Below are 25,135 nucleotides of genomic sequence, written 5' to 3' on the forward strand. Positions count from 1 at the left end.
ATGTAACTTGACCATGTAACAGCACCCGGCTGCATCCTGGGGACACATCCGCGGCGAATAAAATCTAGCTTCTGTCTGCATAGGAGAAAGTTATTCAAATTGTATTCATCTTTCATTCCAATCACTCAATTAGGGCACGTCCCTCGTTGGCTGCTGCGTGAGCAAAGCAACTATTTTCCAGCGAGTGTCCTCAGGTGACCTGTCTAGACGCTCAGAGGAAAAAACAAGAGAATCTGACACTCTCCGGAGCCCCAAAGACGCCTGTGACGCGCAGGCCGCGCTGCGTGGAAGGGCGTGCGGAGCGCACAGCGGCCGGCCCAGCGGGGCTTGCGGCGTTGGCGACGGGTGCCCGGGACGCAGGCTCGGGTGGGCGGCTCGGCCGGCGGGGTCCTCCGGCCGGTAGGGGGCGCCCGCGCCCGGGGCCCCTCGCCGCCGCCGCGCGCGCGCTCGCTTGCCGCCCGGCCGCACATGTGTTTCTGTTTTGTGTTGTAGCATTTGTTCTGGAAGCTCGTATTTACATTTTAAGTGTATCTGGTGAGTGGGCTGGAGCCCTCGTCCCGGCCGGGGAGAGACGAAGCCGTTGACCCGTCTTTCAATCGCTCCCCTTCCCTTTTCTCATCACTCCAACCAGGTAGGGGCTGGAAACCGACTGGGACCAGTTTGCAGGGTCTGGGAAAGTTTTTTTTTTTTTTCCTCTTTTTTTTTTTTTTTCTCTCCTCCTCCCCCCCACCACGCGAAAGGTTAAAAAAAAAAAACAACGCTGGGGAAGGAGGGGGGGTTGGGGAACAGAATGAATAAGAAGGGGAAGGAAGGCGGATCCACGTGGTTTAATCGGAGACAGACAGAGATCCCATTGTTCAAAATCAATAAAAAAAAAAAAAAAAAAAGCAGACGGGGCGAGTGCGGGGCAGCGGGGGCCGGGCAGGGGGCCCACGAAAGTTCCTCTTTCCGCGCGTGCTCGCAGGTGCTTGGGGCCGGGCCGGGGTGAGGGGGGTCCCCGCGTGGCGCGCGGCGTGGGGAGGGGCGAGGGAGCAGCAGGTGGGGCGGCCCACGCCGCGCCGCGCTCCCCTCCCCCGCCCTGCAGCCCGCCCCGTGCATTGTGCGCCCGTGTCTCCGCAGCCCGCGACCATGCCCAGGAAGAAGGGGGCGGCCTGGGAGGAGCCGAGTTCGGGCAACGGCACGGCGCGCGCGGGGCCTCGGAGGCGCGGCGGCCCGGCGGGCAGGAAGCGCGAGCGGCCCGAGCGCTGCAGCAGTAGCAGCGGCGGCGGCAGCAGCGGCGACGAGGACGGCCCGGAGCTGGACGGGGCCCCCGGCGGCGGCAAGCGCGCGGCCAGGCCGGCGGCGGCGGGCAAGGCGGGCGGCGCGGCCGCGGTTATCACGGAGCCCGAGCACACCAAGGAGCGCGTCGTGAGTGGGGCGGGGGCGCGGGCGGTTGGCGGTTGGGGGGGGAGGGGCGCCGCGGGGTCACGCCCCGCCCCTCCCCCCACGCCGCGCGGGGAGCCCGGGGGAGCTGGTCCCGGGCCGGGGGAACCGGGCGTGCGTGGCCACGCGGGGGCTGTCGCTCTTCCCCGGGTGCGCTCCCCCCTCCCTCCCCGCATCTCTTTCTCCGGGGGAGGGCAACCCGCCGGGAGTTGCGGGCTCGCACCGGGGCTTTGAGGTTCCCGCCGCTGCGGCTCGGGCGCCCCGGGGGGGCGGGGCCTGGCCTGCGGCGCGCATGCTCCATGTATACCCTGCGCGGTCGGCCGGCCGGTGCGCGCGCGGGGCATGGTGGGGGCCGCGCGGGTGTGAGCGCGCATGCTCCTCGGAGGCCCTCCCCCCACCCCCACCCCCGCTCGGGGATCGCCTCCTCCCACCCGCGACCCCCCGCAGAGCGGCGCTGGGCTTTGTTTGCCTCGGGTGGCCACGGCGTGGGGCCGGTGGGGTCTGTCCTGCCGTAGGCTCTGGTCTCCCCGACATCTAACTTGAGCTTGCGGAAAAAGCTCCGCAGAGCTGGTGCGAGCCGGGCCCAGGGTCCGCAGCGTCCCCCACTAGAACTTTGTGCAAGTTTTCTTTGGTACACCTCTCCGCCTCGGCGGGAGACCACGTTCTCCGTTAGCCCTAAGAAAGAGATGGGGCTGGACTCTTGCAGCGTGTCACCCTTGTTTCAAAGGGTGCTCTGGAGAGGTGACAAGGGTAAAGGGACCTGGGCGCCTCACAGCCGTCCAGGCACAGTAGAAAGGATAGCAGCGAGCCCTTAACCATCTTGCAGATTGCGCTCGTGAACATATTTCACAAACAGCCCTGCAGTGGAAGGAAGGCTCTGGCTAGGCATGCGGGGGAACCCTGCGGGAGGTAGGCTTGCCAGATAGTGTGATGGTCTCAGCCAGCGTATTGAAAGAGGAACTCACAAATTGCCCTCCTGCTTCCCACTCAGCTGGTTAGGACGCTGCTAAGGAGTTGGGCATGCTGGGGTCCTGCCGCTGTTGTATGGGGTTTCGAGAGTTTGGGAAAGCCACGTGGAATTGGATTATCTGTGTCTGAGCTAGCTGCTGTGCTGATCTAGCCTCACTGCAAGAGCAGTGAGTTCTGTGGTCTCGAGAGAGATTCTTAACCCACGCAGGGGTTCGCATGAGGAGTGGAAGATCAGTGTAGGAGGGACTCAGAGGCCTGCCCCGACCTCCACCAGCCCCGTGTAGGAATTGGTGCCTTGTGTCCTACTGGGAGATGTCATGCCTGGGTGAAGCAGTCTCTTGCAGTTTGTGCTTGTTTTATGTGTACAGCTTCCTGTGTATGTTTAGAAACAGGAACTTAAAAGTTGTGTGTCTGTCACCTTAAAACTAGGGGAACTAGCACGGGGCCATAGGAGAGACGAAGCCAGGGCCCTGTGGGGTTTCCGAAGTGATACACTGTTGCACCTGGGAAGTGTGTGCCCTGAGTTTGTTTCCCTTAGGTTTGGTGAATTTGGCTCAAGGTCGGGAACACAGCCTTGCATTCATTCCCACAGCCCCAGGCCAACAGGCTGCCCCGTGTCTCCAGCCCAAGGGCCCTCATGGTCTCTCTGCTCGGCAGATCAGGGACTGTTTGCTGCAGTAGGCCACCAGTCTCTTGATTTTCAGAAGTTACTTCACTGAGCAGACACAAGCCTCTCTCCTGTGGGTAGCTCCAAGGAGACTCCTCTGTCAGTGTTTGTGCCCCTGGCTTTCCCTGACTTCCTCCCTTATCTTGAATTTGCAGTGGTGTGGGCTTGGGAAGATAAGCCACATGCTCTCGTCGTTGAGGGGCAGAGTTGTCCTGTAAGAGTTCGGTGTGCTAGGAAAGACGGGAGAGTCCTTAATAGCCTGTGACTTGAGTCTTGTCCTATGTCAGTCGAGGACAGAGGCTCACGGGTCATTGTGTAGGATGGGTGTTTTGTCTTGCGAGGAAGAGGTTGATCCATCTCCAGGTGTCCTGCCTGAGTCCTCAGAAACTGGCTATTGGCACAGCTGTCCAGCTCTGTGCTTTTTGTTTTGTCTTTTTGTTTGTTTGTTTGTTTTTTGTTTGTTTGTTTGTTTGGTTTTGTAGACAGGGTTTCTCTATGTAGTAGCCCTGGCTGTCCTGGAGATCACCTGCCTGTGCCTCCCAAGTGCTGGGATTAAAGGCATGCATCACCACCACCTGGCCTGTGTGGGTCTTTAGTGGGGGGTGGGGTTTGTTGAGGTTTTGTGGACTCCTGAGACACATGTTCATTCTTAGAGAACATAAAAGCCAAGCCTGAGTGGGAGGGGGTTGATTGCCAGGGTCTTGCTCTGTGGTCCTCCTGTCCCAGAGCATCAGTCTCCTAAATGTGAAAAGGTTGACTCTCTCAGACTTGCAAAGTGTACTTGGGCAATAATTCAGAAACTGCTATGGCCAGGAACTCCCATTTTGTAGATTGAAGGTACTCAGTGTGTTTTCTGCCTTGGCCTCATCTGGGCCCAGTTCACATTTGTGACTGGTCATGTGGAGGTAGGTAGCTGGCTGAGATGGAGTTCCTCCGTCCTAGACTGTTGGGCTTTGTCTGCGTGCAGGCCTTTAGACACGTTGCAGTCCCATTGTAGGGTTAACCTTTGGAGAGCGGGGAAACCTCTGGCTTGTTCTTTTCCCTTCCTTCCTGTCTTTTCCTCTCTCCCTCCCTCCTTCCTTTTGATGCTTGGGACTGAACCCAGGGCTAAGCTCCTGCTCTTCCACTGAGCCCCCAAGCTCTCTCAAATCCATATGTTCACTGGGATCCCCTGGATAGGGCCAGCAGGCTTATAGGATAGGTTGTTGGAGTTCTGTGGCTGAGGTTTTTTTGACGGGGGCTTTAATTGAAAGGGCATTATAAATAGCACTAATTAAAACCTTCAATCCATAAGAAGGAGGGAAGAGTTGCACTGTAGAGAGATGAACTGTGGGTTACTAGTAAACAGTTGTGTAGGTATTGGCAATGGATAAATCACTCATCCTTTGTGAGAACGTGGGGTCCATGATGTGAAATTGGTGCCAGGGTAACAGGCCATGTTTTTCGTGGGCAAGCAGGCAAGGTTGCCCACAGACCGCTTTTTCAGAAGGGCAGGGCTTTCATATACGTGCTAGCTGGCATGAAAAGCTTCAGGAGCTCCAGGGGTGGCAATAGTTACTGGCCACCGGCCCTTGGCCTGGTGGATCTCAGGGCGTGGGGCGGCCACAGCACTCTTGACGCTTTGCGTCTTCAGTGAGTGCTGAACTTGGGAACCCTTGAACTTCTCCACTTCGCAAGTTGTTAGTGCAGTGCAGCCTGGCCTGGAATCAAGCTGGTTTTGAGGCCTCTCCCCTCCATTTCTGGGGCCCCTTCAGAGTCCTGACCTGGAGAATGGTAGAGCGTGTACCAGTAAGTGACGGCCTGACAGAGGACCCAGTGCCATGGGCTGAGGCTTGTAGACTATTCCAGCCACACCTGCCTTTGAACAAAGGAGAGAGAAAGGGAAAGTAGACTCCCATCGGGTAACTTGAGTCTGGCCTTGGAAGGCCGCCCCCACACTCCATGCTCCTGAATAATTGAACAGGGAGGCTACTCCATTCCTGTGAGGCCTGGGCCTGTGTAGCCAGTCTTGAAGCTTGGTTCCTGTCATCTGCCTCCTGGACCTGACTGGAAGTAGGGGCTACATAATACTGGGGACACCTGGGAGGTCAGATTTCCCCCCAAAATAAAATGTGGCCATTGGGGACCTTTGGGGTGTGTTGTCCAGGACAGCTGACCTGGGGCCACTGTGGACTTGGAGGTACTGGAGCCGCAGCTGCAGCTCAGTTCTGGTTCACTCCAGGCCTCCACAAAAGGTCAGGGGTGGAGGTGTAGGGGGAGGTGCAGGATTGAGCCTAACGACCCACTTTATTTAATTGCTTTTATTTATTGTGATTTACTTATTGTGCTGGGGATGGAGTCCAAGGCTTTGCCCAGGCTAGACATTTACCACTGAGTGACGCATCAGCCTACAATGTATTTTACAGAGAACTCTTTTTTTCCCTTTTCTTTTCATTCTAATTTTTATTCTGTGTATATGTGTGTGTACCTGCTCACACCATGCGTACATGGATGCTCTCAGAGGCCAGAGGGTGTCAGATCCCCTGGAACTGGAATTACAGAGAGTTGTGAGCCACTCACTACCTGATCTGGGTGCTAGGAACGGGGTCCATCTCTCTAGCCCTACAAAGTGTGTTTGGAAACTGGGTGTAATCCCAGCATTGGGAAGGCTGATGCAGGAGGATTATATAAATGGAGGCCAGCCTGGGCTACATAGTGAGACTTTGTCTCACACAAAGCAAAAGTGCATTTTCCTCAAAGACATGTATTCTGTTTACTGTTTGTGTGTGTGTGAGGTGTGAGTGTGGCCAGAGACCATGGCTCCTGAGGATTTGAAGTCATGTATTCTGTTTACTGTTTGTGTGTGTGTGTGAGTACAGGCACACAGAGGCCATGGCTCCTGAGGATTTGAACTCAGGTGTTCTGTTTACTGTTTGTGTGTGTGTGTGTGTGTGTGTGTGTGTGTGTGTGTGTGTGTGCACAGGCACATAGAGGCCGTGGCTGCAGAGGATTCGAACTCAGGTCATCAGGCTTGCAGTGAGTCCTTTTACCTCACTGAGCCAGCTCAGCAGCCCGTAGGTATATTTTGTAATGTGTTTTGACATTGAAGAAGGTAAAGAGAGTGCTGGGCGCAGCCCATGATTGTGTGGTGGCCTTTTCAGATGCTAGCTCTGTATGGGAGTGGAGGTTCAGTAGCCCTGGCTGGACAGACAGGTACAGTGGTACCTAACTGTACTCCTGGTGCTAGAGGCAGAGGCAGGAGGACCACTGAGACTGAGAGGCAATCAGAACTACAGAGCAAAACCCTGTCTCTAAACCTAAACACGGAGGAGTCAGGGCGTCATGTTCTTTGCTGGGAGCCCTAGTGAGGAGGGTCTCCCTTTTACCACTGGTCTCCGCTTGTAGGTAGTGTCAAAGATCTATGGAAGGCCCTCTGCATCAGACCCTGCTGCCCCACCAAAGCTGAGCCCTGTCTTACCCTTTCCATCTCCCCTGATGAAGTTAGGTACCTGGCTGTAACCCCCCCATTCCGTCCTCCCTGTTCAAAATCTCTCGTTACTGTGGGCAGCACACAGGACTAACATCATGGTGATCATGCAGAAGTCATGCCAGGCTTGAAGTGTGAAAGCTGCCAGTACACACACCATGGTGTTTGAAGTGGGGACTATGTAGCTGGCCTTGGTGTGTGGTTCCTGGGTCCCCAGCCTTGGGGGTGGTCTTGTGCATGACTCTGTAGTTCATCCCAGGGAATGGGGGAGAACAGAGCTCTCCTTTGGCTCTGCATTAGTGTTGAGCTCAAGCTTGAGACTTCTGGGGACGGGCTTGGGGTCGCCCACCTTGGAGCACGTAGATGGGGGTTATTGGATGGGCCCACTGGCCAGTGTGAAACACCAGCAGAGAATTTTTTGAGCTGGTGCATTGGTGTTTGCACATTTGCAGCCCACACGGGTGAGGCTGGAAGATGGGAGTTCAAGGTTAATCTGGGCTTTGGAGAGAGCCCTCATCTCTCTATTTCATAGGAGAGCTGTGGGGTTCCAGCAGTAAGCAGCCTTAACAAGCTCATTCTTGGCCTTCTCTTTCTCTAGAAACTTGAAGGGTCTAAGTGCAAAGGGCAGCTTTTGATTTTTGGGGCGACCAACTGGGACTTGATCGGACGGAAGGAAGTCCCTAAACAGCAAGGTAAGGAGAAACTGTCTGAAAGATGACTGACTGCTTCTTGTCAACCAGGTGATCGTTGGAGTGCTAGCTCATGCCCACCAGGTAGGTATTCTCTGCAGTTGTGGGCATGTTCAGAGAGGCCACGCAAATTGCTTGAGGCCACAAAGCCACTCTGGTGAGGGTGCTGCATCTGAGCTGAACCTGGTCTCATGCACGTTGTGCCTTCACAGTCCTGTATTTAAAAGACTCAGATGCCTCGGAATGTAGTCCTCAAACAGGCATGGCCCCCCTGAGTCCTTGAGATTGCCTTTCACTACAAGGAAGGGGCTGGCCGTGTGCTGAGGCCCCAGACACACTTGTCAGATGTGAGGATGGAGATGAACAGGCTACTTAACTGGCTTGTGAGAAGAACTCTGGAACTAGTAAGCTGTGGGAGTGGGCACAGTCCCACCAGCATCCTGTGTCCAGCTGTCCCTAGAAGATGGGTCCTTTCCTGAGGGGCCTCTTGGAGAAGAAGGCTGGCTGGGTGCCACACTTGATGGCTCTTGATTTCATTTGGACACACGCCCAAAGTGCTTCCCAGCATTGCTTTGTTTGAACAAATATTTGCACACTGGCACACCCTAGTGCCCAAACCTAGGAGCCTTGGCCATCACCCTGCTCCAGGAAGATGGTATGGATGGAGCTGACTGGCTGTGGCTCCTTGTGGAAGATACGCATCCTTCAGCACAGCCCTGGGCACCTGTCAGTCCTCATGAGTGAAAAGAGTGGCCTCTGCAGCTAGGGCACACAGGGTTCCTGTTCTCCAGTGTGTCCATTCCCCTGCAGATATGGCAAGGGTACCTTGACCTGGCTGTCACCTCTGCCTCCCATGCCCTCTGTGGCCCAGAAACTGTGCCACAAGTCCAGAGCAGACCAGACTGGTGTTGGAAGTCTTGCCAACGTGCCCATCCCAGGGGGCTTCCTGTCCCAACTGCGCTTGTGCCCCCTGCCAGACTGGCTCTAGAGTCGGGTGTGTGGTTTCACTTAAGTAATTGTCGACGTTCAGCTATGTCTAGGCGGTCTGTGACTTTGCCTAGAGCTGTTAGGCAAGGTCTGCCTCCCACCACCCTGCAGGTAGAGCGGGCTCTTTGTAGCTCCTTCCCCTTAGCGTGCTCTAGTTTGTGCGGCAGCATGGTGGTCTTGGCTGTGGCCTGTGGTGAGGACGGTGTGTGTGTGTGTGTGTGTGTGTGTGTGTGTGTGTGTGTGTGTGTGTGTCTGGAAATGGTGGCATTAATGTCTGCAGCCTGGGAAGCTGGGGCCACTGCCAGCTTGTCCCTTTCAACTGAAATGGGGGGAGGGAGGGAGTCCCTGGGACAGGGAGATACCCCGATGTTCTTGTAGCTGATGATGGTGTCCTCTTCAGGGAAAGGGGCATTGGTGGGGTGCCAGGGAGCCAGAGTCCACCTGGGCCAGCTAGTTCAAAAACCAGGCCATTCTCTGCTGCACCCCTGAGCCCGGTAGTTGCATCTCATGGGTGACCAATGGGAAGCCTCTCCGTGACCTGCCTGCAGGGCTGTCTGAGCCACCTCAGCTGTGGCCAGTTTCTCAAGCTAGCCACCATTGTCCTGGAGGGAAAACAAAGCCACACCCCTACCTTGAGAAACGGGAGTGGCAGCTCGCTCCCAGGGGTGTGCCCTGGTGCCAGATTTGAGGCCTGGCGAGGACAGGCCCATGGCTTGGTCCCTGCCGCCTGTCACCACCAGTCATAGTAGGTGGGATGCTTGGGATGGAATACAGGTTAAATAAGGGGTACAGTGCAAAGTCCGATGTGGGTGTCCCAGAAAGGTTGAAGGGCTAGTAGGGACCATGAGAGGACATGCTTGGGGGAAGTGACTTGGTGGGCAAGTCAGGTGACAGCTGAAGTTCCTGGGTGTGGGTGGAGCTGAGTGGCTGACAAGACCTCCCTCCAGGGAAGCAAGTGGGTATGAGGACGATGGGAACACCAAACCTCAGAAAGACCTGCTTTCGGGCTGTGGGGAGGCCTGGGGTGCAGGCGGGAGGGTAGACGGGAGCACCCAGAGATGAGCCAGCCCTGCCCTGTGGTGGGGTTGGGGCCCAGGAGCTGTGTGGGTCTGAGGAGAGGTGTTGGTGCCCTCACTGAAGAGTGGCCAGTGACTCCAGGCAGGCTTGGTTCGTTGCGACCCCTAGGTGAGATGTTGGGGTGTCCTTACCTGTCCGGCCCTGCTCCATAGGGGCTTAATTCGTGTTCTTCCCTTTTGCAGCTGCTTACCGCAACCTCGGTCAGAATTTGTGGGGGCCCCATAGGTATGGGTGCCTGTCGGGAGTCCGGGTGCGGACTGTGGTTTCGGGTTCATGTGCTGCCCACAGCCTCCTCATCACCACAGAAGGGAAACTGTGGAGCTGGGGTAAGTATTAAATGTGGGTGACACACACATGCTCTGAAGTATGACTTGAAGTCACCTGGAAAGAGGCCCTGTCTTCTGTCTGAATCCATGGTGGTGCCCCCCCCGTGTGTGTGTCTGTGTCTGTCTGTCTGTCTGTCTCGTGCATAACACGTGGTGGAGGTCAGAGGACAACTTGGGAGACCGTTCTTGCCTTCCCCATTTATGTGGGTTCTGGGGATTGAACCCAAGGCTCCAGGCTTGTGCAGCAAGTTCCTTTACCTGCCGAGCCCTCTCACTAGTTCTGTTCTTTGAATCCTTGGAGATTGTTTTCCTGAACTTGAGACGAGTGTGATCTTTTGGGTGCTGCCATCCCTCCGACCAGCCATCTGTTCCTGGCCTGTTGTCCTGCTTTGTGGCACCACGTGGCAGGAGGCCTGTGTTCATTACTCTTAAATACCACTCCCTCCCTGGCTCCTGTGTGTAGCTAACACGTCTGTTAAGAGGCCCCTGTGGCTCCTGGCCTTCGGTCTGATTTCAGGACTTTGCCCACATCTTCCTTTCCTCCTGTGCCAGCCTCCCTCATGCCAGGATGTCCTGACTCCAGCTCTCATTTTTTCCAGGTAGGCCAGGAGATAGATAGTGCTCAAGGCTCACGTCATCCAAGCCTCAGGGCTCTGCGGCTCCGGGGGAGTTGGCTTCTCCATTTGTTTCTAGCCTTTGGCTGGCTTCTAATCCATATGACGTTTTTATTTTGGTCTGTTTGAGCCATTTTTTTGGTGATTTCATGAGCTGCTGCACCAGAGTCCAAATGTATTAACATCTGCCGTCTTCTGCGTTTCGCTAATTTTATAATTCTGTTGAAAAAAATTAACAAGTGTGTGTGGCCCACATTTATCCTCCCGGGCTCTGGGTGACACACCGACATCTGCTCCATTTTTGTTTTCTCGGTTGGCAGAGGACCCCTCCCCCATTCCCTGCTCTTCGTCCTCCGCACTGGCCAAGGCCTTTTAGGTCAGTGTCTCCAACTTCAGCAGCTTCTCTTTGAGCTCCTTGCCATGGCACTCAGGTTCTAGATTGCCTCAGGGCAGACCCTGTGACAAGAGTGATCCCGTAGAGCAAGAGAGGGAGCTCTCTGGAGCCGCAGTGGGGTTGTGGAGACCAGCCAAGAGGTCAGGAGACCACTGTTAGACACTTGACCGAAGGGCAGCCGCCAGGAGGCCTCCTGAGCAGGAGCTCCGGAGAGTGCTGTGTTCTATGTCAGAACTCTGAACTTGGGTATGGCAGGCTCCTCCCGAAGTTGGCGTCTGTCCAGTGCTGGCCCTGGAGCTAGCCCTTAGGTGATGCTCGTCTCCTGGGAGGGTTCCCCTGTGAGGGAGGCTAGTCACCTCTTCTGCCCGCTTCCTGCAGGCTGCTGGGGCTCAGCTCCCTTTGGGGAAGATTAGTGTGAACCCCACCCTGCTTGTGGCTCTCCTCTTCCAGCCTTGTACAGTCTCCACCTTGACTTACTCAAGTGCTTCTCTGAGAGACAGATGGTCCTGGGGGTCCTCTTGGGTTTTGTTTTGGATCTGTGTTGGAACCTAGGTAGTATTTTAGGGCTTCCAGCTGTCCTGGAACCCACCTAAGCTGAATGAGGGCTCCCTAGAGGAGCCGTGCATTGCTTAGGTTTCCACAGGGCTTTGTGTGTGTGTGTGTGTGTGTGTGTGTGTCTGTCTGTCTGTCTGTCTGTCTGTGTCTGTGTGTCCCGCTTGCTCTCACACATCCTTGGATATAACACAGCTGTCCAGAAGGAGGTGGCCCTTGCTGTGAGGATACATGGGGCTGGGATTTTTTTTTTTTTTTGGTGTTTTTTTGAGACAGGGTTTCTCTATGTAGCTTTGCACCTTTCCTGGAACTCACTTGGTAGCCCAGGCTGGCCTCGAACTCACAGAGATCCGCCTGCCTCTGCCTCCCAAGTGCTGGGATTAAAGGCGTGTGCCACCACCACCGCCCGGCTTTTTTTTTTTCCTTTTTAAAGACTTATTTATTTAGTGTACATTTGGGCTTTGCCTGCATGTATGCCTGTGTGAGGGTGTCAGATTCCCTGGAACTGGAGTTACAGGTAGTTGTGAGCTGCCATGTGGATGCTGAGAATTGAACCTGGGTCCCTTGGAAGAGCAGCCAGTGCTCTTAACCTCAGACACACCTCTCCAGACCTGGGGCTGGGATCTTGTAACAGGGTAGGGGTGCAGATTAGAAGAAATGAAGGTCAATAGTACATGTATGAGACCCTCCCTGAGGAGGGGGACAGTGTCCCCCAGCACCCACGAGGAGTGAGAGCTGTTCCTGGAGCTTGACGCCTGTGGAGCATCCAGGCCACACCAAACATGTTCTGGGGTGATAGAGACTGGGGGTGCATTGGGATGGTCTGTAGCTGGGCACTTCCTATTGGGATATATTCAGGATGACCCTTTTCACTGGGGCGAGTAGCTGGGCTCATCCTGTTCTCGGGATTTGTTGAAGGTTTGTTCTGGGGGGTGAGAGTGGGTCCCACCCCAGCCTGTCCTTGTATTGCTTACCTAGCCAGCCGTGATCTCCCCTCAGGTCGGAATGAAAAGGGGCAGCTGGGCCATGGTGATACCAAGAGGGTTGAAGCCCCCAGACTCATTGAGGCCCTCAGTCACGAGACTATCGTGCTGGCAGCATGTGGGCGTAACCACACCCTGGCGCTGACAGGTAAAAAGGTGGCTCTTCTCCGTCTCGCTGTGGCAAAAGGCTGCAAAGGTGGTTTCTCTGGGGTGGGAGGAGTTGCTGAACAACTCTGAGCCAGTGTCGAAGATGATGCCCTGGTTTGGTGGGTGTCTCCCTGAAGGTAGCGAGAGCCCTATGGTGGCCCCTGGGAGCCCAGACCAGGTTCTGTGTGTGGCAGGGCTCAGCTCTGTCTGCACCCTGCTGTCACCCTCGCCGTCCTTGGGACGGATGGACACACAATGACTCTCACTCAGCTCTTTCTCACGCTTTGCTTGGTGGATGAGCTGTTTGCATAGTGCTAATCCAAATCCAGTTGAAAACGTTCATCCTTGCATCCCTTTCTGTCCTGTTTTTCTCTCCTTCCAGACACTGGCTCTGTGTTCGCCTTTGGAGAGAACAAGATGGGGCAGCTGGGCCTCGGGAACCAGACAGATGCCGTCCCAAGCCCTGCTCAGGTACAAGCACAGTGTGGGCAGCTTTGAGAGTGGTGGAGAGAAGCTGTGTTAGGTCAGCCCTGCGGTGGGATGCAGGGTCTCCTCACCTGCAGACACCATGGCTTGTTTGCTTCCCCCTACCCCCAGACAAGGTTTCTCTATGTAGACCTGGCTATTCTGGAACCTACTCTAGACCAGGCTAGCCTCAAACTCACAAGAGATTGGCCTGCCTGTGCCTCTGAGTGCCGAGATAAAGGTGTGCACCACAACCACCTGGCAGATACTGAGTTCGGACTTTGTGTGAAGTTGGAACGGAGCAAGAGGCTCTGCAGGGTCTTCCTCCCTGGAAAACGGTGCTGGCTGCCGGGCAGGGGCTTAGCAGTGTGCTGGAGGACCTCGGGATTATCCTTGTAGAGACTGAAGGATAATGAATGGCTCCTGCTTTGTTGGCTGTGAGTTCTGGAGTGCAGTTGGATAGTTAAGAATGGGGAAAGATGAGATGAGCCTGAGTGCCATGTTCGCCTGCACCATCGAGGATGAAATACTGTTTGTTCCTTCTGTCTGGGCCTTTTCCAGGGTCTGTCTGGTTTCTGTCCCTTGCGGTGGCACCAGCCTATCACTTGCTGTCTTTGCGCATCCTTGCTTGAGCCATTTTGTGTCTGACTCACACCTTCATCGAGGCCTGACCGAGTTCTGCGGCAGGACAGCTGGCTGGTTCAGGCTGGGGCAGCCCTGAGGTCCTGCTTGTTACTTCCCTGTCCGGGGTCACTGCGAGATGCTGCTACCTCCAGCCCCGCTCCCGGTGCTGGAGCCAGATGATGGGGTGCTGCCAGGAGACTCTAGGGGATAAAGCCCCAGAATCTGCTGTCCTGGGAGGGTAGGGGGCTCCAGCAGTTAGAGTCTTCGTTGTCAGGTTTGTGGTAACAGGTGTGCTCAAGTGGCCGCCTTCCGAACCATGGAGTCCACCCTCGAGTCCACCCTCGTGGTGGTGAGCGAGCTCACTGTTGTCTGGCACCGGGGTGGAATGAGGAAGAAATTCAAGGAGCTGAAAGTTGGCTGTCTCTTTCTTTTCAGATCATGTACAATGGGCAGCCGATTACCAAGATGGCCTGCGGGGCTGAGTTCAGCATGCTGATGGACTGCAAAGGCAACCTCTATTCCTTTGGGTGCCCTGAGTATGGCCAGCTGGGTATGGAAGTCTCTTTCTTAAAAGCTCTGATCTGACTGGAAGTGTAGAGCCAGAAGGCAGTGTGGGGCTGTGCGTGTGTGTTACAAGTGTGGGTAATTGATCCAGAAGGTAGCTGCTACCCGCTAAGTGCGTCTCACGCTCCGTGGAACAACTTGCTGTTAACTCATAGGTTACAAGGGTCACAATGCTTTATTTACCTCAGTGAGCAGCATCAGGACTGAGTCTGTCTGGCAAAGAAACTTTTCTTTTGGTTTGGAAATCCACTCGTGTGAGAATCTTGGAAAGGACAGAAGCTGAGCCCCTCTCACGTATAAAAATGATGAGCCTTTATTAGAAGTGAGAGACGTACCTAAGAGTGAGGAGTTCTGAAAATCCTGGATGGATGAGCTATCGTCAGCTCATCCCTCATCGTAGTGGACTTCACAGAGCAGAAGAGAGGAGGAGGTCAGCAAGCTCTCCTCAGAGTTGGTAAAGCTTGCAACCCGAATTTTGCAAGGTCTCCATTTTCCTTTCCCCTCTGACTCAAGGCCTCCTGGTCCTTTCTCCAGTCCTGAGCAGGAGGTGAGGTGTGGTCGCCCCCTGCTGGTGTCTGCAGAGCCTACAGCAGGCGGGATCTGGGTTGCTGGGTCCCAGTGTCGTTAGAAGTGTGCAGATGGGAGACTATAAATAGAAGCACAGCGCTTCACTGACCTTAGACTCCAAGGAACAGTGACTCTGTGAAACTAAATATACCTCCAGTCAGAAGTGAATAAGAAGGACCAGCCCCTTACGCACATCCGTGCTGGTTGCCAGGGAGTTCTCGGGGCTGTTGGATAAACGGTTTCCATGGCCACGGGTGGGCCTCCTGCCATACCCAGACCCAGCACAGGAAGTGTGTGTGTGTTTCCTTGCTTCCTGCTCTGTGTGCATCTTTCCTGTCACCTTTAGACGAGCACCTTGGTGAAGCCAGCCTGCTTGCCTTGAGCAGCTTGCTCTTTGGCATTCGTGGGCTGGTTCTGGAGGACAGTCAAAGCCCTTGTGTGCAGTTAGGAACCGGGCTTCACCTTGGTCTACAGAACGTCTCATGCTGAACTCGGCAGTTCACTCTGCAACACGTCCTTCCTTAGAGCCAGGTGTGCTGGCTCACACCGTGATGCCAGCAGCTGAGAAGCGGGCACATCTGAGCTTGGGGTAGTTGACATGGTTACAGGCCAGAAAGGCCTGCATAGTGAAAGCCGTTTCGCAAAGCAGACCAGCCTAGTCATCACCCCCCGCCCCCCCATCCTTTGCTCTTGTCTCGGTGCAGACATTGCCCTTAGAATTCCAACATATTTCAGGAGGGGCTCATAGGCTCCACCCCCTCATGTTCTGCTGCAGTGACTGGCTGGCCAGGGAAGGACGTTGAATGCCTCCCAGGGGAGAAGGTAGCCGCCCCCACCCCCACCTTCCTGGAGGAAGTGTTGCCTGCACACTGACAACAGCCAGGTGCTGAGTGCAGCGCCTTTAAAGAGGTGGGAGGAAAAAATGGCAGATGTACCTGCTGCTCTCCGAGGACAGTTTGGTTCAGTTGTTAACATTTGGACAGGACACTGAAGGGACACTGGAGCCCTGGTCAGTAGAGAGCATGTTGGAAAGATGGCGAGGTCCATGGTGACCTCAGGCTTTTCAGCTGCCTGGCACCTCCTGGTGGTGTGTGAGGGTGATCTGAACTGCTTCCAGAAGGGAATCCTGAACAGCATCCTGCTGTGCTCAGTTGTGGTCTGGGGTGTTTCTGTAGCACAGTACCCACACATGCCACTGTGAGGGTCTGAGGAGCAGAACAGGGACTAGCCAGTGTCCTGCTGTGACACATGTCACAGCGCTGCTGCCACGGGGGTGGGGGTGGGGGCAGGGATGAAAATGTCCTGGACTGTGAGCAACCAGCATCTTGGCTAGTGGGTCCAGACTGGCCCTTGTGTCTTTTCTTTTTGGTTTTCGAGATAGGGTTTCTTTGTGCAGTTTTGGAGACTGTCCTGGATCTCGCTCTGTAGACCAGGCTGGCCTCGAACACACAGAGATCCGCCTGGTTGGGATTGATGGCCTATGCCACCGCCACCCCGCTCTTTTTTTTTTTTTTGGAAGATGGTATCTCTGGCTAGCCTAGAAATTTTTGTTTTTGTTTTTGAGACAGACTCAATGTAGCCCAGGCTGGTTTGAAATTCCCTGTGTGGCTGAGGATGGCTTTTACCTCATGATCTTCCTGCCTCTGCCTCCCGAGTACTGGGATATACCACCAATGCAAGAAGCCAGAAAAATGCTGGCTGGGTGCTGGGGCCACAGACGTGAATTCAGTGCTTGGCTGGAGCAGGCCCATAATGTGCCAGGCAGGCCCTTCACCAGTGAAGCCGATACTGACCCTGTCCCTCATGACTTGTAGGTTGTTTGTGAACTCCAGGTTTTTATGTCTTTTGCGGTATGTTTAAATTATGCTAATTTGTAGGCAGAAATGGAGACTCTTGTGCTGAACAATCACGTCTGCTCTGCCTTCTGGAGTTCCTCAGAGCTCCCCAACTGGGTGCTTGGTAGATTGTCTTTAGGGTGAGCGCTGCCTACTATGATCTCAGCCACATTTTCCTTTGCCTCCCAGAGTATATGTAGGGTTTCCCCTAAAATACAGTCCTACTGCACAGCGTGTTCTTATTTTATATGCATTTTAAAAGAGTGACCTTTCGTGCCCACAAACTCATGACCAACTGAATGGGCTAGGTCTCTGGCTGGGGACAGAGGGTCCCCTGGGCCTGTGGCAGTACAAATATAGCAGCATCCCTCCTTGCCCTGCGCCTTGTGCTGTTGCTGATGGCCGGCTCTGCTCACCACAGGACACAACTCGGATGGGAAGTTCATCGCCCGGGCACAGCGGATAGAATATGACTGTGAGCTGGTACCCCGGCGGGTAGCCATCTTCATCGAGAAGACCAAGGATGGGCAGATCTTGCCTGTCCCGAATGTGGTGGTTCGAGATGTCGCCTGTGGCGCTAACCACACAGTAAGCCTTGTTTCTTGGTCCGAGAGCCATGCTGGTTCTAGACTGGTTCTGGGGTGGGTATCTGCCTTACTCAGGCTTAGGCCGTGTGGCTGGGTGAGTTTCCCATCATCTAACCAAACATCCAGCCGTGGGTCACACCCACCCACCCACCCCATTCCCTCCACATACTCACACGTCATGGTGTCACTATGATGGACAGTTACCTTGGCTAGGGTGTGAATGGTTAATTATTGAGGGTGTCTCCTGAAGGTCATCTCAGCAGAATAACCATGGGAGGATAATCGGTTTGTGCATTTGCTGCCTTCCGCTCTTGGTATTTGTGAGTGTGCAGGCACTAATGGAGTATGTGGAAGTCAGGACGCTGGGTTAAACTGGTCGTCAGCCTTGCATGGCCCAGTGCTTTCACCTACTGAACCATTGTAGATGTAACCAACCATCTTATTAAAATAAGAAACACAGAACCAATGTAAAAGAGAAAGCCGAGAGGTCAGAGCTCAGAGCTAAAAATCTTACCTCCTGTAGTGCTCCTAGATTCCCCAAGAGAGAGAGCTACTTCCTGTGTATGTCTTTACATAGTCTTTCTGTTCTGCCTTCTCATTGGTTGTAAACCCAAACACATGACTGCCTGTAAGTACCGCCCTCCAGGTCTTAAAGGCATATGTCTCCAATGCTGGCTACATCCCTGAACACACAGAGATCTACCTCGCTCTTCTACCAAGTTGCTATGGCTCTAATAGCTCTGACCCCCGGGCAACTTTATTTATTAACATACAATGAAAATCACATTTCAGTACAAATAAAATACCACCATAAACCATCTTGCTGGTCCTCTTTTTAAGATAGAGTCTGACTCTAGCCCTGACTGCCTGGAACTCGCTCTGTGACCAGGCTGGTCTCAAACTCGAGATGTGCCTGCCCCTGCCTTCCTGTGCTGGGATGAAAGGCGTGCGCCTGTTGCTGGCCCTTCTTGAGCTCTTTGCTGAGAACAGGTGCGTCTGGTCTGGGTCTTGCTTTGGCAGCAGAAAGGAAACCCAGAGTTGAGTCCCAGGGCCACTCTGCCGGCTTGGTGGTGCTCAGTGATTCAGTGCAGTTGTCTTAAGCCCACAAGTCCTTATACCAGGATGCTGTTTGTGACCTTGGTTGGGGAAACTCACGTTCCATGTTTTACTGTGCCAGGGATGGAGCCTAGGGCTTTGTATATGCTGGGCAAGTGCTCTGGCCCTTAACTATACATCTTACGTTCCCTGCTGAGCTTATACATTCATGGGGTTTAGTTGTAAAACCTCAGACACCGACAAGGCAGATTGTAAACAGCTGGCACATCTGTGCCTGCCTCACCTGTATACACCTGTGGCAGGCAAGTGCAGAGGCAGGGGTAGGTCTCGGCCTTCACCGCCTGTTTCTGTAGTTTAGCGGTGTTGTGATAGGAATTAGAAAGAGTTGCTGCATGTGGCCATTTGGCTTCTGCTGAGAAAGGGGAGATTTCAAGGAGAAAAAGGGAAATCACACCCTACAAAGGAAGTGCGCGCTGGCCCCTGTGGCTGTCCGTGGGGCCGGCTTGCTTCCTGCCTCCCAGGCTGTGAGGTTCCTGTGCTGCTGTTCCTTGGCCGTCTGTGGCTGTCCCAGACCCTCCTGGACAGAAGCCGTGACCCGTGTGTCCCCTCCTCCTCTCCCTGCAGCTGGTCCTGGACTCACAGAAGCGAGTCTTCTCCTGGGGCTTTGGTGGCTATGGCCGGCTGGGCCATGCGGAGCAGAAGGATGAGATGGTACCCCGCCTAGTGAAGCTGTTTGACTTCCCGGGACGTGGCGCGACCCAGATCTACGCGGGCTACACCTGCTCCTTTGCTGTCAGTGAAGTGGGTCAGTGCGGTTCCCCGGCCCGACGTCCCGGGTCCCTGTGGTTGCCTCTCTGGGGCTAGCTGTTCCCACAGGGCCCACAGCCATGTCTTGGCTCGCTCTCTGTGTAGCGTCCTTTTAAGCAGATGTCCATCACCTTGCTGTCTGTCCTGAGATGCTTGCTGTGACACTACCGTGCTTTGCTTCCTTTTAGGTGGCCTGTTTTTCTGGGGGGCCACCAATACGTCTCGTGAGTCTACCATGTACCCGAAAGCAGTGCAGGACCTCTGTGGCTGGCGGATCCGGAGCCTCGCCTGTGGGTAAGTGGCTGCGTCCAGGGCAGTTCCTTCCTGTGAGTGTTAGGTGCCCTGTGTGCCTGTGTCCCTGGGAAGACTTCTCTGCCTGCTGACTTGGGGTCTTCCTGGCTAGACATAGGAGACACCAAACCCCCAAAATGTGAGAGGGGAGAATGGGGGCCTGGTTGGCTAGGACAGGTGGCTCCTTCCTTCATGGAGAGTAATTTTGAAAGTTTTTGTTGGCCAGGTTTCCCTCAGCTTGGAAACTATAAGGTTTTAATTTCTCCACACAGTGGGGAGGGGACTTTTAATCTGGTGTTCTCATTGAAGGGACCTGCTGAATTGGCCAGTACTTAGAGGTGACAGCTGTGGGTGTGTGGGGGTTAGCTTGGCTCTTAGCTGTTGGCTTCTTGGTCCCCTGGGTCTGTCTGTCCTCCACCCCCGCCCCAAGTCCCTCTTGTTAACTCTTTCCTTGAGGATGGACTGTTACTTTGTCCTTATGTGTGTGACCTCCTCCTCCCCTCCCTACTTTAGTGGTTCTCCCAAAGGGCTCTCCCTCGGAAAGCCCCAGGACAGAAGGGCAGTGAGGCCCTGGCTTTAGTATTGACCAGCAAACATATGGACCATCCCTGGCCAGGAGGAGCCTCTCACCCCTTACTGAGTTTTCAGTATGGAGGTGGGTGTGTTAAGGGGTGTCCTGACACAGGTCAGTGGCACAGGTGGCCCTGTGAGGTGTCCTGGCCTTGGATGGGTGGTGACAGTTTCTGCCTATTTGCAGGAAAAGCAGCATCATTGTGGCAGCTGATGAGAGTACCATCAGCTGGGGTCCGTCGCCAACCTTCGGGGAACTGGTAAGCCCTCATTAGGGTCTGGGAAGAGCTGGACTAGCCAAGACAGGCCTGAGAATGGGCATGAGGAACATGGATGGTGTTTCCTTGTCTGTTAAGGACATTTGTCCTGTGTAACATTGGGTCACATTTGGCTTTTAAGTTCTCAAACTGTCCTGGCTGGTTGGTAGTGAGACTGCTTGTTATCCATGCTGTAGAACAGACAGGTGGGAGGCTTCAGACCTGTGGGGCTCCAGTGATGGGATATTTTCCTGCTGTTGGGATCCATTGTCCATGCTCACAGGAAACTGTCTTCGTGAGCTGCGTGCATCATCCTGGCTCCGGTAGTCTCCAGCGTTCTGCTTAGTGGGCAGCCAGGGCTATCGGTTTGTGCTGTAAATCAGCACCGCCAGGTCAGCCACACAGAAGACTGGATGGTTTTATTTTTCGTTTTTTCCAACTTGAGTTACACTTTGTTTTCAGCCCCAGTGACTGGGGCGAGGTCAGAAGCAGCTGCCCTTGGTTCTAACCTCACTCTGTCCCATCCTAGGAACAGCTCTGTGCCATTTGAGTCTTAGCTTTGTGTGGAGGCCAAGGCTGGCTGTGGGTTTGTGCATCTCCTGTGGCCAGGGTTGCATTCTCAGTGTGGCCTGGCCCTTGGTTCTTTGTTTTTATGTTTCCTTATTCCATCATCCTTTGGGACAAGAAGTTTTCTCATTGGTGGAGTCAGAGGCAGGGCTGTCCTTGGCCCTCAAGCTATCACTGGTGTGTCCATGGGCCACTAGCCACTCCAGGTCTCCCAGACCCAAGGGACCTCTTCTGAGATTCTGTTTTCAGAGAATGGATGGTGTTTTTTCCTCAACCGTTTCTCTGTGTAGCCCTGACTGTCCCATAACTCACTCTGTAGACCAGGCTGGCCTGGAATTCACAGAGATCTGCCTGCCTCCTGAGTGCTGGGATTAAAGGTGTGTGCCACCAATGCCCAGCTTCTGTTAAAATTAAGACAGCTGTTCACCATGTAACTCTGGCTGTCTTGGAACTCACTGTGTAGATCAGGCTAGCCTCAACTCAGATCCGCCTGGCTCTGCGTCCCAAGTGCTGGGATTAAAGGAGTTCACCACTATACCTGGCTGTTGGATAGTTTTTGGGGCCCATCAGGAATGGTCTTTGACGGCCTAAACTGCATAGTGGAGGGAGTGTCAGTGGCCTAATGACTTACAGGACAGCCTGAGCTACACATCAAGACCCTCTTTCAAAAAGCACTTGATCTTCTGAGGCTCGAGAGATAATGAATGGCTCATCAGATGAGAGCATTGCCTGCTCTTGGAGAGGGTTCCCAGCACCCTAGAGTGGCTCATGACTCTCTGTAACTACAGTTCTAGGGGATCTACCACCCTCTTCCGGCCTCTGCAGTTACCTGGCATATGAGTAGGACACAGACACACATGCATGCAAAATACCCAAAGACAAATTTTTTAAAAATTAAAAAAAAAGAATTTTTTTTCCCTCTGAGACAGGGTTTTCTCTGTGTAGTTTTGGAGCCTGTCCTGGACCTCGTGCTGTAGACCAGGCTGGCCTCACATTTTGTCGCATAAGCACAGTGACTGGGTCCTTATCTCTTACCTCCGTGAGAGATACCTGGAAATACACATTCCTCTTTTGTTAGACCTTGCCAGTCTGTTTTTGTCTCTCCAGGGATATGGGGACCACAAGCCCAAATCTTCCACTGCAGCTCAGGAGGTGAAGACCCTGGATGGCATCTTCTCAGAACAGGTGAGTGGAGCCTGTGGTCTCAGGCTCTTCCCAGCCTGTTGAGCTATGAGACATCCCTTCACTGGCTTTTGTAGCGTGAATCTTAAAAGTTCTTATTAATAAAATCAAACCCGAGGCGAGTTATGGGTCATGCTGGTAGATCAGAGAGACAGAAAAGCCACAGTATCACCTGCGTTCTCAGCTGGTCTTGTCTTCAGATGGGCTCTGTCTATCGATGGTCTCAGCTGTTGCTGTCGAAGCTGAAGTTAACCACATGCTTAACCAGCCATGCTTATTTTTGTCCTCAGTTATATCTTTTTTTTACCATTGGATTGCTTTTCTGGATTAGCATGTTCACATGCTTGCTATTTCTTGGCTTGAACTAAGAATCCAAATTTCTATCTTATGCTAGATTTGTGAGTCCCATTTTTTTTTTTTTTTTTTCTACCCAATTTTTTAAGTACTATTTTGGAAACAATACCACAGCTTTTTTCTTTGTGTTGTGTGTTTGAAGGGTACAGTCCTCAGCAGGAGAGAGGGTAGAGGGGTGCTGATCAGGTCCCCAGCAAGTTCCTAGTTCTATGGTCATCACCCCTCAATCCTCTCCAAACTGGGATCCTTGCCACTAGCCAGGGTCAGGGACTAGTCCACTAGCCAGGGTCAGGCACTAGTCCCCCTGAGCAGATGATACATTTGACCTGTGATCTGGAGAGGGGAGGGGGCAAGTGTAATGTCGAGCTGCACCCCGGCCCTGCTCACAGGGGCTCCGTGGGCTTCCATCCGGGCCTGCAGGCCTAGAAGGGTGGCACTTGTATGGCCCAGTCCTGCGACACCAGGTGTTGAGGGGGGAGGGAAGGTTCATGTCCTTCCCAGGGCCCAGCCCAGCTGCTGACCCCCATTGAGGCAGTCCAGCGCCCCGACATCTCTGAACCGCGTCCCTGTGTGTGGCTGACACTGTCGTGTTCTTGCAGGTGGCCATGGGCTATTCACACTCCTTGGTGATAGCCCGGGATGAGAGTGAAGCCGAGAAAGAGAAGCTCAAACGGCTGCCCGAGTACACCCCACGCACCCTCTGAGGCAGGGTGGCACCCCCCGTGGCAGCTGTCGTTTTCACGTGCACTGGGACCTGAAGTCAGACAAGGAATTTAGGAAGCAAAAGTTGACCGAAGGTGCACTGGGTCAGCCTCCCTGCGGTTCCATTTCCAAGGAGTCAACATTAACTACCTTTTCTGTATGCTTTCCAAAGTGTTTTCCCTCATTGTTTGATTAAAACATTTGCTCATAGCCAGCTTGCCTTTCTGCAAGACAGGCAGGAACTCTGAGCAATTTAGGGTTTTTTTTTTTTTTTTTTTTTTTTCTTTCTTCCAAGTTGTATTTCTCTTTTCACCCTCCTGAGTATCCTTGTCCAGCCCTTCCATTCCAGCCATAATTAGCATTGTGATCCGAGTGGGTGCCACGTGGGAGAGAAATAGCCACTTTCCCAGACAGAAACGGCCCTTCCAGGAACCAGCAGCCTCTAGGCCAAGAACTCCCCAGTGGCCGTCTCCACCCAGACTCCCCGCCCGCCTGCCTGCTTTGGGAGACCTGGTCACCTGCTTGCAGGCCCTCCCGCCTGCCCTCACCTCTCCCCATAGCTGTTGCTGGCCTGCTGTCTGCAAGGCCCACTGCCTTTTGGCTGAAGCATTTGTGGAACCAGCCATTTCCCCCCTGGTGGGGGCTCTAGGGTCTGTGTTTAGCTCTCAAGTCCAAATGAGAATTGGGGACCATGGGATGTGGGGGTGGGCGAGGTGGGGAACCTTTGTGTTGTTGAAGGGCCTGGTTTTACGGCTCCCCGTGGAGCCCAGGCCGAGCTTCCAGTTAGAGACCAGCCAGCAGTCAAGTGTGTTCTCAGTCTCCTGTGACCCACTGTTACCACCTGCGTGCTTGGCCTGTCCGCTCCTGCCGTCCCCTCTGCCTGGGATGGCCACCCTGTTCTGAGACTTGGTCATTCCTCTGCTGGTCCCAATGCTCTTGGGACGCTCGCATTTGCTTGGCTCTGGTACCAAATAGTTGGGATTCCTGCCGAAATCCCCTGTCCCGCGTGTCAGCGCAGATGCTGTGACTGCCGCCCACATCCCCACAAGTGCCCTCTGCCCGAGCCCGTCCTGGTATTGACTTTGCGGCTGAGTTCCGAGGTGCCTTTCCCGGATCCCTCCTCACTGGACCCGAGTGGTGGCAGCTCGGGCTGGGGCCCCTGGTTTCCAGAGGGTCTGGGCTGTTTCGGCTGCTTTAACTAGGTTTAGTTCAGTGGTGCTCTGGGGGAGATGGGGAGAAGGATTGACGTGTGAGGCTGGGTGGATGGGAAAGTTAATTCTGGTCTTCAAATTTATGGTTTCGCTTTTGCTATTGTGACGCTTGTTACTGTCTCTGTGTTAAAATGCCAAAAATGGTCTAGTTGATGCTTTCCTCCTGCCCCAGCACACTCCAGCAGCTCTGGCTTCGCAAGGTGTGTCTGTCTTGGCCTTGCCTTGGCCTGGCGGGAACGGATCCGAGTTCCCACTGTGTCCCATCGTGTGTCCGACTATAGTCAGTCCGGGGACAAGCTTCCACAGTGGCAATGCTTCTGCAAAACTAACCTGCTTTGTCCAGGTCACCCCAGACACCACCCCTCCTTCCATGTGCCGCCTGAGCCCTCCCTGGTCTCTGCCTAGTGACGCCCAGTGTCTGCTTCTTCTGTCCTGGAGTTGTGTGGTCACCAAGAGGGCTGAGGACGCCTGAGCTGAGCTGGGCTCATCTTTCCAGGGAGCAAACTAAACCCAGCAGTCAGTCCCTCTGGATAGAGCAGGGGGGAGGGGGGATGGGGGAGTGAGTTAAAATAGCTTCTAGGGAGAGACCCTTGAGCCCAGCCACAACCCCTTCCTTTAGGCTAAAATGTCCACTGAGCTTTTCCACTGGGAAACGCCTTTAGAACAGGGGGATGGTGGAAAGCCCTGGGTGGAAACGGCTCTGGCCGCCCATGGGCTCCTAAGTCTTCCGGTCATCAACAAGAAGGTAGCATGAAGGGAACAAGCGAGGATGATGTGATTCGGTTGAAGGTGCCTGGTTTAGTGCTGTTAATTGTCTTATTTTTTTTTATATATATATTTCTTGGAGTAAACATTTTAAATAAACGGCATCATTGTTTACTCTGCCTCGGCTCTCGTGTTTCCTCTTCAGTAGCATGGACTGCATCCTCAGCCCTGTGCACGTGCCCCTTAAGTGTCCGAAGAGCACTGGCTGCTCTTCCCGAGGTCCTGAGTTCAATTCCCAGCCCCCCACATGGTGGCTCACAACCATCTATAATGAGATCTGGTGCCCTCTTCTGGTGTGCAGGGGTGTATGCGGGCAGAACACTACATAATGATTTTTTAAGGTCTAAAGAGGGTGAAAGCCCCAAGGAAGCTTCTTGAGCCATTCTGGCCTAGAGAAGTGCAGAGTCATGATGCCCTAAGGGATGATGCTGAAGTGAA

At 54.1% G+C, this 25,135-nt stretch overlaps 1 protein-coding gene across 2 annotated transcripts; it reads left to right on the top strand.

Annotated features, from left to right (window-relative positions):
• The first annotated feature begins 451 nt into the window (after positions 1-451).
• On the top strand, positions 452-24,815 carry Rcc2 (regulator of chromosome condensation 2). Of its 2 annotated transcripts, none has more exons than XM_028880722.2 (13): positions 452-631; positions 1,120-1,407; positions 7,123-7,216; positions 9,460-9,603; positions 12,163-12,294; positions 12,676-12,764; positions 13,818-13,932; positions 16,770-16,936; positions 18,616-18,796; positions 18,987-19,092; positions 19,847-19,919; positions 21,591-21,668; positions 22,619-24,815. In XM_028880722.2, the coding sequence occupies exons 2-13, from the start codon at positions 1,129-1,131 to the stop codon at positions 22,721-22,723; spliced, it is 1,563 nt and encodes a 520-aa protein (XP_028736555.1). In that variant the 5' UTR covers positions 452-631; positions 1,120-1,128; the 3' UTR covers positions 22,724-24,815. The 2 variants fall into 2 exon arrangements, with proteins under 2 accessions (XP_028736555.1, XP_037059040.1); XM_037203145.1 differs by lacking the exon at positions 452-631 and adding an exon at positions 900-964.
• Positions 24,816-25,135: the final 320 nt, after the last annotated feature.

The sequence above is a fragment of the Peromyscus leucopus genome, chromosome 2 (genome assembly GCF_004664715.2).
Source record: "Peromyscus leucopus breed LL Stock chromosome 2, UCI_PerLeu_2.1, whole genome shotgun sequence".
NCBI classification, from domain to species: domain Eukaryota; kingdom Metazoa; phylum Chordata; class Mammalia; order Rodentia; family Cricetidae; genus Peromyscus; species Peromyscus leucopus.